The 14,933-nt window shown below is 41.6% G+C and overlaps 1 protein-coding gene across 2 annotated transcripts in view; it reads right to left on the bottom strand.

Moving 5' to 3' along the window:
• The window catches only part of KSR1 (kinase suppressor of ras 1), a 221,561-nt gene that overhangs the window by 76,274 nt on the left and 130,354 nt on the right, over positions 1-14,933 (bottom strand). The window contains exons 3-6 of one of the 2 annotated variants that reach the window (XM_068268488.1): positions 10,153-10,300; positions 6,982-7,438; positions 1,510-1,514; positions 501-561 (exon numbers count right to left, since the gene is read on the bottom strand). In XM_068268488.1, the coding sequence (XP_068124589.1) occupies positions 501-561; positions 1,510-1,514; positions 6,982-7,438; positions 10,153-10,300 (671 nt within the window). Of the gene's footprint in view, positions 1-500; positions 562-1,509; positions 1,515-6,981; positions 7,439-10,152; positions 10,301-14,933 lie in introns of those variants that run through there. The other variant, XM_068268487.1, reaches the window with a different exon arrangement.

Raw genomic sequence — 14,933 nt, 5'->3', positions numbered from 1 at the left:
CAAACATCTGCCTTAAGCGCGTAACTGATCACCTTGTTACACCAACCTTTATGTCGATAAAAATGTGTCACAGAAACCAGGGCAGGAATTTAGTTTCGATGAACTGATTTGTATTTGTACAACTCATGCATACTAGTTGTTTTGTTAGAATACTGGCATTAATAATTAATTTGGGATTAATTCTGAGATCATCAAGTTTTAGAAAAACAGACCCACTAACACACAATTTGTGGTCAACTTAAACACATTTTTTAACCTGCACATAATTGTAATTCCCTTGACATTTAAGGCATGTATTGCATTTTCTATATGTGAATTAATGAAGCATGATCTAATTGTGGTAGTTGTGTTCACGGTCCATAGAAATGAATACATTATTTCATTTTATTAAAAGACAGAATTGGAAGCATACTACATAGATTTAACCCATTGTTCTAATTCTAAATGACTTTTAATGACTGTTAAAAGCATTTATATTTCCAATCAAACTAAAATCTTACCTATGTGTTACTGAAAGCCCTATATCTCGCCGTACCATCTGTGGTGAACCTTGTGGAACATCTAAAAAAGAGAAAACACATTATCTTCTTCTGACTTTTCTTTTCAGCACCTAGAAAATGAAAACGTTCTAAACATAAGCGAATAGATCAGTGTTTATCAAAAGCAGTTATCTGGATAAGAGTGAATGCTCAGAAGGATTATACCTACAGCTTTCCTGGCAGTATGATAGCTCTCAATGGGATTGATTCACTACACTTATGGCACTGACACAGCATGAGTTTATTCTAGCGCGTGAATGCTACACGTGGTCCTAGCAGTGTAGTGTGCGCTCTTAAGTTATGTGCAATTATTGTAAGTGTGGTGCGCTGTTCTTGTATTTTGACTGCAATACTTCATTAGCATGGCTGCAACTATGTTAAGTAACGTAGTAGCCGCTACGTTAATTAGCGTGATAGCAGCTGTGCTAGTGAAGTATCATGGTCTTTGACCAGAGAGCTCTCATGGATTTAGTAAACCTTTGGCATCTGTATAGGGAAACCTATGGACATCCCATATTTGGAATTGTGAAACAACAAAGTACTGAATTTATTGATATTAATCTTTGATGATTTTTCCACAGTTGGTATTGTAGATTGTAAATTTCTCTATTTATAGACCTATCCATTTTTTCAGCGTTTTCAACCATTTTTTAACAATGGGGAAAAAACTGAACACGTATATAAAATACATCGGCCAATTTTTAGAATTTTTAGTGACCTGTAGATGATTACACATAAATTCTACATGGACTCCATACACTGCTCACAGGAAAATATATAAGATACAGAACCAGTGACAGCTAGTCAGAAAACTAGGAGAAGCTTGATAGATTCAACCGAACAAAAATGCAAGACAGAGCATGAAGTAAAAATAGAAAAGTAACAAAGAACACAGAAACGTGTTGAGTTGTAAGACAAAATGGTTGGGGATCATCTCACACATCCATATGTGAACAAGCTGGTGTCTTACCGAACCTGCAAAACAAACAAGAGTGATTTGTAGGGAGAGGAAATTACACTATACAAAAAGCAATAATCAGTAAAATGCTGCCATAAAATATGACACATTAAATCATTCATTTGGATTTACTCATTTTATCCTGTATTATCCTACAGCCTCCTTGTTTAGATTACTGTATTTAAAATGGAATTCCATATTTGTTATAAAATTGCTATAAACATCTATTAATCGGTGCATTTTTTTATGTTATTTAAAGATATCTCAATGAGATACCAATTCAATCTGCAGACAGCTAAGAGTGCACTTCTACGGTATGTAACCTTGGCAATGGTGCTCCTACAAGAGTAATTAGCTGCACAAGTCAGAAGCCTTTTTTCTTATTTTCAAAACCTACACTAATCCACTGATTGATGCTCCTGCTAGTCAGTTGTGTGTAGTCTGGTACTGGTCATGGAGAGAATCTGAAAACATAACAACAAAAGTTGTTTAGGTTATACCTTTAATGACTAACTGTACAAGATTTCTTTGCAAGCTTTCAAAACTTTAAGCTTCTTCTTCAGGCATGTTTCAGAACTGGATCAGGACCATACCCAAAACTGTATGGTTCTGATCCAGTTCTGAAACATGCTTGCAAAGAAATCTTGTACAGTTAGTCATTAAAGGTATATAACCTAAACAACTTTGGTTGTTATGTCTTCGGATTCAATTCTGGTAGTAACACTGTGGAATGACTGTTTTATATGCACATAAAACGAAACCAATCAAGCTGAAAATGTTTTGCCGTTACTACTTGCAATATAGAAAGCAATACTGTAAGCACTGAGCTTCTCTCGACAAAAGTGGAACTTGGTGTTAGGGCCCTTGGGGCACTGTATACGGTAAGATCTCCTGGCATTCCACTATGACATTTTTCTTTTCATCTTGTCACCCTCCACATAACAACATCTCAAATGTTATTTATCTTAATTATAGTGCAAGAATGCCTCCCCCAAATGTATGGCCGTGAACTTTAGAATGAAAATACAGACCATTCATGTCTCCATTTGGCACATTTTCTTTTTTTTTTTACCAAATTTCAAAATCCAAACCCAGAGAAAAATGTTAGTTTTAAATAGTTTGAAAGAGGATTCGAGCCTCTGCTTGGTATTTATTGCTGTAAGGTGTTGAATCCCCATCTGTGAGAGTTTCCTTCATTTCCTCTCCAGAGAGGAAGTAGGGAAATCTCTATAAAGCCTGGAACCCACTACCATCGCTTTTCTAAGCCTTTTGTAAGCGCTTATGATGAGAAAACCACTTTCCAATGGAATTCTATGGGTGTGATCCCACTTGAGGAATGTGATTTAGTAAAAAATTCCTCATAGCATTACATGAGCAAGAGCTTTTCAAATCACAAGCACTTAGAAAGCGCTGCTAGTGGGTTCCAGGCCTAGGGACGGGTTCACACTGCAAGAGCTTTTTTTGATTTTGAAAAGATCTTGCTCATGCAATGCTATGGGGGATTTATACTTCAAGGGAACCTAAACTGAGAACAATATGGATTTTTCCTTTTAAAATAATACCAGTTTCCTGACTCTCCTGCTGATCCTGTGTCTCTAATACTTTTAGCCACAGCCCCTGAACAAGCATGCCGAACAGGTGCTCTGACTGAAGTCAGACTGGATTAGCTGCATGTTTATTTCAGGTGTTTCGATTCACCTACTACTGCAGCCAAAGAGATCAACAGGACTGCCAGACAACTGGTATTGTTTAAAAGGAAACATCCACATCCCTCTCAGTTAAGGGTCCCTTTAAAGGATACCCGAAGTGACATGTGACATGATGAGATAGACATGTGTATGTACAGTGCCAAGCACACAAATAACTATGCTGTGTTCCTTTTTTTCTTTCTTTGCCTGAAAGCGTTAAATATCAGGTATGTAAGTGGCTGACTCAGTCCAGACTGAGACAGGAAGTGACTACAGTGTGACCCTCACTGATAACAATTTCCCCTTTTTATCTCTTTCTCGCTCTCAGAAGCCATTTTCTGCTAGGAAAGTGTTTTATAGTTGGAATTTCTTATCAGTGAGGGTCCCACTGTAGTCACTTCCTGAGTCAGGACTGAGTCAGCCACTTACATACCTGATATTTAACACTTTCAGACAGAGAAAGAAAAAAGGAACACAGCCTCGTTATTTGTGTGCTAGGCACTGTACATACACATGTCTATCTCATCATGTCACATGTCACTTCGGGTATCCTTTAATCACATCCCTCAAGTGAGAACAGACACATAGGAGTACATTAGCAAGAGCTTTTAAAATCACAAAGCGCTCAGAAAAGCTCTTGTAGTGAGAACCAGCCCTAAGAGTAACATCACAAAAATGGAGGGTTTGAATCCCCATTTTTCATATTAACACCACAAAGGTCAATGGAGGGCCCTAGGACAGGAAGTGAAGAAAGATTTCAGTAATGGGAGCACAGACAGCAATAACAACTCTAAACATTTCTAAACTCTGTCTACGGTAAACAAAAATAAAACAAAACATCCTGGAGTTGGGCTTGAAGAGTGCCACTAACGGTCCCCTTTGTCAATGTATATGTCTTTCTGCTATCTGCCTTGACAAAGGAGACCGTTAGTGGCCCCGAAATGATCGTCGGCCTTGCAGGTCTGACATGTATGGAACAATAAACTTGGCACTGGTTGTTCCTAAAGCCTGTGTGCGGACTTCTTCTTTAAAAATTTACCATTCAATGCAGATAATGCAAATATACACATGCCATATCAGCTGACGAGATCGCTCACAAACTAAGAGCTTGCACCAGAATGTTACAGATTTTCTCTCTAACAATGGAAACTGACGTCTTAAAGGACAACTCAAGTGAGAGGGATATAGAGGCTGCCATATTTATTTTCTTTTAAACAATACCAGTTGCCTGGATATCCTGCTAATCTTCTGCCTCCAATACTATTAGCCACAGACCCTTATTAACCATATGCAGATTAGATGTTTCTGACATTATTGCCAGATCTGACAAGATGAGCTGCACGCTTGCTTGTGGTCTGATTTGGACACTACTGCAGCCAAATAGACCAGTAGGGCTGCCAAGAAACTGGTATTGCTTAAAAGGAAATAATTATTGCAGCCTCCATATACCTCTCACTTCAGTTGTCCTTTAAGACTGTATGGATAGGTGCACAGCTGTAGGAAAACACCCTTTTTCATTGTGATTGAAAAGTTCATTCCCAAAAATAATGCATCCTTTAAACTCTCACATACAGGGAAAACACCTATTCATTGACCTACACTCTCACCTTACTGCATTGTATGTCTGCACTATAAGAGGGTCATAAACTGGTTAATGGGGTGAATGCTAACATCACAGGTGCTAGGACTTAACAAGTGAATGTTGCATGGACTTCTGCAATGCTCAAAGACATCGCCACAAACTTTTGCACCTAAGAGAGGTTATGAGCTGTTTAAAATGTAATATAGGGATACATTCATAAAAGCTTGGTAAACGTTAAGTGTGAAGACAGTGCAAGCCACCAACATTTACGCAATTTTCTTAACTTGCTATATACATACATTACTTACATTGCTTGTGTAACAGGTAATGCAAGTGATGCACTACAAACTGTGTAACATACTAAATACATTGTGCAAATGCCAGTAAGTTTAGGAAGAAAAATCTAGTACAACTGAATGGTCTGAAAATGCAGCACAGGAAGGCCCTACAAAAAAGGTGAGCTGTCAGCTACATTTTGTTTGGCTAGGCAGTGAGTAATGTAACTTGTGAGCAGTTAGGGCTTGTATACACTTCCAAAGCATAATGCCTGTCGGGGATCAGAACCCGATCCCCTTGGGCAAAATTGCTGGGCCGGGCTGTATACATGCATGTCGGCTGTGCAGGTGGCGACACGCTGTGTTGCTACGCCGGGGAGCGACGGAAGGATGGCGAGCGGGAAATGCATGACATCACATGGCGGGTGGGGGGCGAACGGCATGAACAATGGGATTGGAAGGGGGGATCGGTGTCGCTAGGGTTGAGTAGATCCGTTCGGCAGCTCGCAAGTTGAGTGCCATTTATCTATTAGGTCGCATTCAACTGGTCAACATATTACACTAACAATTTATTTATTTAAGTATTTATATAGCGCTGACATATTACACATATGTCTATGTATGTATGGTGTAGTCGTGTATGTATCATATTCTCTGTATGTTTTTGGGATGTGGAAGGAAACCCACGCAGACACGGGGAGAACATACAAACTCCTTGCAGATGTTGACCTGGCTAGGATTAGAACTGGGGACCCAGCATTGCAAGGCGAAAGCCCTAACCACAACACCACCGTGCTGCCCCGAAATTATATCTTTTGTGTGAAAAAGACAATAGCACCGGCCTAACTCTGAACACAAATCTACAAGTCTGACTTCACTTGCTGCATGCAGATAAGCAATCAACTAATTTTGTTTAAAAAGCACAGCAATGTCATCTTCTACAAATCTGTCACTTCAGGTTTCCCTTAAAGAGACCCTGTAACAACATTTTCAGCCTTATTTCTTCTATCCTATAAGTTCCTATAGTCTTACTGCAGCCTTTCCTAGTTGCACAGTAGCTGTATTATCTCTGTTATATAATCTAATCTTCTTTCCTTTGTCAGCTCAGGCTGGAATGCGCTGCTCTGCTGTGATAGGGAGAAGTTATACACACCTTCTCCACACCCCCTCCAGGCTCTGTGTGGGTCACAGACCCAGTCTCTCAGCCTATCACATGCTGGTTAGCAGTCATGTTTTCTGTTTGTAAACACTGCCTAAAACTGGCAATTACAAGCCAGGATTGCAGCAGGGAATGGCAGAAACAGCAAAGAGGGGCCCAGGAGAACATAATGAATAGAATGGTATGCTTTTTATTGTAAGAATTTTAGAGTACAGATTTCTCTTTAACACAAATAGATCTCTTCTATTAATACCATACCAGCACCTTATTAGATTAAACTTACTGCTTGCAGTAGGGGCAGCGCAATGCTCAATGAGGAATAGGGCAATATGGACAAACCTGCATAGTTCCTAATTCCTTGCAGTGGAGCAGGCTGCAGCATGGGAGTCAGCGGTTCTCTGAACTCAGTGGCTGCATCATATCCTACCTAGTAGCAGGCTAAGCAGTGGATTGCAACTTACACTGCTTTGGCTATAGTAAATTAGGCTCTAGAATTCAGCTGGCAAGAATAAGTTCCCCGCTCATTGATTTGCATTAATTGAAATAAATATGTAAAGAACAGCAACTCGTAAGTGTGGTCCATATTTATTTACACTGTTTTAACTGTACATAATATTTTGGTATTATTTCCTGAATAAGCACTAACGTCAACAATACTACAGAATGAAAAAGCAAAATATACCTTATTATTGTAACATTATTAACTTAACTTCCACAACTGAACAGATTGAACCAGCAAAATAACCCTTTTTTTATTATTTCTGTGTGTTGTTAACTTACTTTAAAGGAGGAACTTCATCTATTCTGTTTCCAAGCTGTGATTCATGAGATTTGCTCCTTTTCAAAGTTGAAAAATTAGGTAGCAGCTGCTGAAAGACTTTGCGGCTGGGTGGAGGGGGTGTCCGGGGAGGCTTTAGCTTCATGTGCCTCTTTGACATAGGTGTGGTGGGTGGGGTTATTGTAATCCCATGAGGAGTCCTCAGTGTTAACCTATTGCTTGGTGTAGAGGGTGGAAAGGGATCTTGGAGGCTGTCAGGATAAATATAAGGTCCATGTGATTCAGACGTAGGGATGGCAGACACTGATATAGATCGAGGCTGATGGCTGTTGGATTTTGGAAGTGAAGTGTTTAAAGTCCAAACTGTCCCCACTGGGGATGAGAGTTCAGAAGGGAGCTGAGAGGAACTTTCTTTTCTGTTTTCAAAAGGATTCCATAATGTATCCTTTATATCACCACCTAGGCCAATAAATAAAATAAATTACAGTAACAATACACATTTACATACCGGTAGATGTTACAAGAGAAAAAACAAAATCTAAACCAATGCGCTAGAGTAAAATCTAGGGCCCACTGGCAGCAATTTTGTACTGCTATGCGTTCACTGGCGATCAACAAAGCGCTGCAGCAGTGGAACCCTATGGGGTGGTTCCACTTGCAGCAGTGCAAACGCAGAGCTGATTTTAAAAGCACTGCAAGTGGGCCCAAGGCCTAATAGTTAATAGAAGGATCACACATTCGACAAAGAAAAAAAAGCATAATCAGGAAAACCATTAGACAAATCATTCATTTTCCAGTGCAGAAAGCAACAGAAAGCAAAGTATAACTTGCATGCTAATGAAATATCCACTTCTGTAAGCAGGACACTGCCATTTTCACACTGCCCCGCTTTGCATACAGAGACTGGCTCATACCTAATTTCCCACACTCAGATATAAAAAACTTCCTAGTGCAGTGAGTGATAAAGCATACAGGGGAAAATAAATGTAACTCTATTAACCCTTTCAGGCATTTCTTTTAAATAAGAAATGATGATAATAATGCAGCTAAACTATTGGAGCAGAGGGGAAATATTGAATGTAATTCTGCTTTAAACCCACTCCTGATGCTCCTCCTATTAGGCTCCTCCTCCATGAAAGGTATGTCAGAGAGAAAAATCCAGGACACGAACAGAGACTGAACTATAAAAGCTTCTAACTCACCTAGTTTGCAAAATAAATGTTTTATTTGTTGCTGTCTATATCGCTATTGGAAAGAAATTCCTACAGATAGAATTTCATCGCCAAATTAAATGGAAACACGCCAAATTAAATGAAAACACGCAACAAGCTAACCTGGCTTCCTGGGATCAGTAACTAGAAATCTAGCACTTTTACATGATTAATCTTGACCTGCGACAGTCTTTGTATCACGTTTTACTCTTATAGGAATCTTGAACATCTACCACTGTTTTCCAGCTTCTAAATAGATTTCACAGGCTTCTACATATGTACATCTGGATATGCTCCTGGTTATGCCTGTACAAGTCTGTTCTTGTGTATTCCTTACATTTAGGAATGTCTCTTTTGCATTTGTTTAAGAGATCTTAAAACGTTTTGTGTTCTTTTAGTTTGAGACTTCCAAAGATGTTACTTCCATGTCTACATTTTTACATATTTCTATGAAGGTTACCAACAGGAAGTACCAATTAACGTACTAAACAAGATGAGCAGCCTCAGTTGCTGTATCTTCCTACCCAGGATTTTAATACACAAAGCTGCTGCAGGCACAGACATGTTAGGCCTGCAGCCCAATATTTAGCATATTTATCTCGATGCCTATAGATTTATGTGTTTATGTAAGTGGGTAGATAGGAGTTGCAAAACACCGTTTAACATGTAGTCTGAACCTAAACAGCCACCACGGTCAATGCCATATCACTGAGAGTTATACTGAAGTCTAGCCAAACAACTGCACTCAGAGAAGCAAAGGTGCTATGGCTGTATACTATACAGCCTTATACTGCCACATAGGGAGATAGTGAAGCTCTATAAAGTCACCACAGGACCGAAATTTAATTCGGAGGTTAAAACTTTTTTGGTGTGGGACTAGATATGAAGGAAAGGATTTGGAGCATCACAAAGGTAGTTTAAAACACAATGGACAGGATTCACAAAGCTTTTTCACCTGTTTTCTCCTTATCTATGTTACATTTTTAAGCCCCCAAAGAGCAAATAAACAATATACTTGGCAGTACTGCCAAGCGAACAGGACTCGTCGGTTAAACATTCCCATTCAAGCGAATGGGAGCGTTTAACATTGGTTACTGTTGGTTTCTGCCCCAAGGGAAGGCGACAGGCGGCACCATTTTATTTGAGGTCTTCTATTGACCATTTTATGCACGCTACTTTTTCGGGGTTCCCAGTGCACAGGCCCCGTATGTGAGTTTCTTTTATCCTTGTTTTTAAATTGTTTTACTTGTTATGTAATAAAGACGGTTTACACTTAGATGTGCCATACATCTCTTTCATGTCACTATCCTACTGGACTCCCCTTTGGCGAGTCTCTGCGACCTCAGGATATCTAATATATTCCGGAAGAATTTATGGTGTGCAACATCGCTGGTGAAACGACACCATTTGAAAGTTCTGCGGACCATCTAATAAACTCGTTTACAACCTTATAATGTGGGTTGTTGGAATCTGGTAAATATTGGTTGAATTGTTGTGATTATTTGATCAAGTGGAAAAATTGATCAGATCCTTCTGGTTGAAAATAACCCCGAAAAAATGGAATCATGTACGACCATTCACTAGGCTCAGTTTCCACTCCGTTCTCCTTTCATTGCTAGACAGTGAACAGCTCCTATTTTATAAATAGGAGCCATTCACACTTGACACTCTGCAACAGACCTGTGGGATCTATTGCGGTAAACGGACTGCACGTCTGTTCAATCCGCAATAACACGGACAGGTGTATGTGTTCATCCATATAGCCTATCGAGGTAAAGCATCTGCCCTGGGCTACAGCCAGACCATCGGTGCGGACATTACACTGTCCGCTCCTGCTAATCCGCTGCAAGTGCGAACTAAGCTTTAGTCAGAAATCATTACTCCCTCAGTTACTTGCCTCTTTTTTATGCACATGTTTTAGTAGCTGTATAGGACTTAAAACATAGGTGCCAACTGCTTTACCTGGCCACGCTAATTTCTTTAAACAGGATAAAGCTCCATTTAGCCGAGAACACTCTTCTGTGCTGGCTCCATATCTTTTCATGGTCTCTTTCACTTTTACCTCATTCATCTCCAGTAAGGCATCTAGTGTTAAATCGTCAGGTATTTTCTGCAACAGAATTTAAAAAACACAACATACTTTAGATAATTATTTATTGATTTATAAAGCGCCAACATATTCCGTGGCACTGTACAAAGAACAAAAAAAACATGGGGTACAAAACAATATAGAAAATGTTGTACAACAATCTGCAAACTAAAGAATTGTTGCAAAATGCAGAATTGGTAATTACAGTGACAAAAGTGATTAGATGAATAAAATGTATAACAAATTCCAAGACACAAAATGGTGAGAGAGCCCTTCCCTTGCAAGTTTACAAGCTAAAGGAATCAAGAGGAACAAGAGCTGTCTGGCTGATCATAGTGATCATTATTGGAAAGCGGCGGTCTGAAGGGAAGAAGAGGACGGGGACTCACCTTTCTAACGTTCCCCCGGTGATCGTCTATCCCCTCTGCTCTGGCCGGCAGCACCGCTCACTCTACCTTAAGTGTCGGGGCCAGGCTTGATGACATCATCAAGCCACGACCCGGAACTTAAGGCAGTGTGAGCGGTGCTGCCGGCCAGAGCAGGGGGGCTAGAGCTGCTCATCGCTAGAGCCTGGGAGGTGAGTAAAGGCTGCCGGCAATATGGGGGACACCTGGCTACACTGGGGTCACCATGCCTCGTTAACTATACTGGAAATCCAGCTGCCTGACCCCCCCCCCCCAAACGCCGCCTCCCCCAGCATGTAAACGGTCTTGGTCCTTAAGGGGGGTTAGGCAGCCGGTCACCAGAAGGTTAATTGGTAGCCAATTAAGAGTTCGACAGAGAGGAGCAGCAGAGGAAGAGCGAGAAGAGAGATGAAGGAGTCGAGCAGCAGAGTTCAGTACAGATTGAAACAGTGCCAGTCTGTTAGTTGGTAGCCCACAAAGCAGTATACTACAATAGTCCAGAAGAGATATTATAAGATTATATATTAACATTTTAGTTGTGTCCTGAGTGAGAAAAGGTTGAATGTGAGGTTTTTTTTAGGTGGACAGAAAAAAGGATTAGTTCTGTTTTACTCATATTAAGTTTTAAGACGCGAGATATTAATGTTCAGCAAAATCTATGTTGCTAAATTCAAAAAGTTGCGGTAAAACATAAAATATAAAAGCTGTGTGCTCAAAGCGAAGGTTTAAGTCTTCTTTAACCAGGTTCCCAAAAATACTTGTGTATTTTCCTGCCACTACAGACTCCACTTAAATATCACTTATTCAAAAGACAGGAGTGTCATTCTTTCTATTTGTAAACGTAAGCTCTAGTGGTTAGAACACTCATAGGTACTTTCCATAATGAAGTCTATGGGTAGCTACAGGCCCTGGACTGTGAAACTAAAAAAAAAAGACTTTCAAAGTAGTAGCATTGTTTTTTTTACCTGTAAGCTTCCAGGGGAATAACAGAACAGTTAGTACAGTTAATAGTACATTACTCATTAACACGTGAAAACAGTGGACTGTAACAAAACTGCACACTGCTCAGGTTCCTTCATCACCACTGGGGTCACTGCTTCTGCTGCTGTTCGAGACAGCAGCAATATACCGGATGGGAGCTCCAGAATACTGCTGGGGCTCCCCATTTGATTCAAACAAACTGGAAGCCTTGCTCCCTAGGGTGAATTTTAATTGGTCCATTGAGTGAAGACCAATGACAATCCTACCTGGGGATGGAGGATTCCTATTGCAGTGTTCTCCCCAGAAATTTTTTACCCGGGTGGCATGAAAAAGCAGGCGGGTGGGCTGAGATGAAAGAATGCAGGGCAAATGCTTCTCTGCACATTTCTGCTTACAGCAGAGGTGGAGTTGAGCCGATGGCAGCCGGGTGCTCACCAAAACTAGCCGGGTGAAGCACCCGGCTAAAAGAGCCTGGGGAGAACACTGCTATTGGTATGTTTCAAATCAAGGGGGAAGCTGCAGCAGAAGACTTCTGCCTGTGCTCACATTGATATTGCAGTGCTTGTGCCCAGCAGCAGCAGAAGCGGCAACCCAAGAGGCGAGAAAGTGACAGAAGAAGGCAGAAGAGTGACAGGAGATAAAGGTGATAGATGAAGGCAGAAGAAGGCAAGGCAGGAAATAGGTGACAGAAGGTATTAGAAAACAGCTAAAGTGCAGGAACTTGTATGGCAGCCAGTCTAGTGAGATCGGACACTGTCTGGTACCATAAGCTTTCATTGCTTCCGTATGTGGTGTTTGGGATTATCACCATGTACTGCACAGGGCTGCAGTCTGCTTGGCGGAACTGAAGCAACGGATCCGTTGGCAACATATGTCTCAAAATGTCCTTTGCCTAAGTTGCAATCACAATACCTGCTTCCTCTTCCGCTCTAATTATTTCACCTTCCCTAATGCTGCCCACTCCTCTTCCTATGGGATTTTCAAGGGCAAGGCCATCCCTTTATTTTTCGGTTTGCTGTAATGTACCCAATATGTATCCACATTGTTGGATGTTATTTAGTATTATTTCTACAGTGGTGTGAAAAACTATTTGCCCCCTTCCTGATTTCTTATTCTTTTGCATGTTTGTAACACTTAAATGTTTCTGCTCATCAAAAACCGTTAACTATTAGTCAAAGACAACATAATTAAACACAAAATGCAGTTTTGAATGATGGTTTTATTATTTAGTGAGAAAAAAAAACTCCAAATCTACATGGCCCTGTGTGAAAAAGTGATTGCCCCCCTGTTAAAAATAACTTAACTGTGGTTTATCACACCTGAGTTCAATTTCTGTAGTCACCCCCAGGCCTGATTACTGCCACACCTGTTTCAATCAAGAAATCACTTAAATAGGAGCTATCTGACACAGAGAAGTAGACCAAAAGCACCTCAAAAGCTAGACATCACGCCAAGATCCAAAGAAATTCAGGAACAAATGAGAACAAAAGTACTGTAATTGAGATCTATCAGTCTGGTAAAGGTTATAAAGCCATTTCTAAAGCTTTGGGACTCCAGCGAACCACAGTGAGAGCCATTATCCACAAATGGCAAAAACTCGGAACAGTGATGAACCTTCCCAGGAGTGGCTGGCCGACCAAAATTACCCCAAGAGCGCAGAGAAAACTCATCCGAGAGGCCACAAAAGACCCCAGGACAACATCTAAAGAACTACAGGCCTCACTTGCCTCAATTAAGGTCAGTGTTAGTGTTGGGCGAACAGTGTTCGCCACTGTTCGGGTTCTGCAGAACATCACCCTGTTCGGGTGATGTTCGAGTTCGGCCGAACACCTGACGGTGCTCGGCCAAACCGTTCGGCCATATGGCCGAACTAAGAGCGCATGGCCGAACGTTCCCCGAACGTTCGGCTAGCGCTGTGATTGGCCGAACGGGTCACGTGGTTCGGACCCGAACGCGCTCTGATTGGCCGAACTGTCACGTGGTTCGGGTAAATAAATACCCGAACCACGTCATATCTCCGCCATTTGTCTGTGGGTTTAGCTTTGGGTAGGCAGGCAGGGTAGTTCGCGCTCCAGCCACGCTAGCCAGGGTCCCCCCCAGTCATTGTGTGTCGCTGCTGGGAATAGTAGTACACCGCTCGCTCAGCATTCTGTTTACTGCCACTCTGTGTACCTCGCTCAGCCACACTATATAGCATTCTGTTTACTGCCACTCTGTGTCTGCTGGGAATAGTAGTACACCGCTTGCACAGCCACACTATATAGCATTCTGTTTACTGCCACTCTGTGTACCTCGCTCAGCCACACTATATAGCATTCTGTTTACTGCCACTCTGTGTCTGCTGGGAATAGTGGTACACCGCTCGCTCAGCCACACTATATAGCATTCTGTTCACTGTTCTGTGTCTGCTTGGAATAGTGGTACACCGCTCGTTCAGCCACACTATATAGCATTCTGTGTACTGTTCTGTGTCTGCTGGGAACAGTAGTACACCGCTCGTTCAGCCACACTATATAGCATTCTGTGTACTGTTCTGTGTCTGCTGGGAACAGTAGTACACCGCTCGCTCAGCCACACTATATAGCATTCTGTTCACTGTTCTGTGTCTGCTGGGAATAGTGGTACACCGCTCGCTCAGCCACACTATATAGCATTCTGTTCACTGTTCTGTGTCTGCTGGGAATAGTGGTACACCGCTCGCTCAGCCACACTATATAGCATTCTGTTTACTGTTCTGTGTCTGCTGGGAATAGTGGTACACCGCTCGCTCATCCACACTATATAGCATTCTGTTCACTGTTCTGTGTCTGCTGGGAATAGTGGTACACCGCTCGCTCAGCCACACTATATAGCATTCTGTTCACTGTTCTGTGTCTGCTGGGAATAGTGGTACACCGCTCGCTCAGCCACACTATATAGCATTCTGTTTACTGCCACTCTGTGTACCTCGCTCAGCCACACTATATAGCATTCTGTTTACTGCCACTCTGTGTCTGCTGGGAATAGTGGTACACCGCTCGCTCAGCCACACTATATAGCATTCTGTTCACTGTTCTGTGTCTGCTTGGAATAGTGGTACACCGCTCGCTCAGCCACACTATATAGCATTCTGTTTACTGTTCTGTGTCTGCTGGGAATAGTGGTACACCGCTCGCTCAGCCACACTATATAGCATTCTGTTCACTGTTCTGTGTCTGCTGGGAATAGTGGTACACCGCTCGCTCAGCCACACTATATAGCATTCTGTTTACTGTTCTGTGTCTGCTGGG

Source organism: Hyperolius riggenbachi, chromosome 2, assembly GCF_040937935.1.
Source record: "Hyperolius riggenbachi isolate aHypRig1 chromosome 2, aHypRig1.pri, whole genome shotgun sequence".
Lineage (NCBI taxonomy): Eukaryota > Metazoa > Chordata > Amphibia > Anura > Hyperoliidae > Hyperolius > Hyperolius riggenbachi.
The sequence above is the reverse complement of the archived record's forward strand: the minus strand, read 5'-3'. Positions and strand labels throughout refer to the sequence as shown.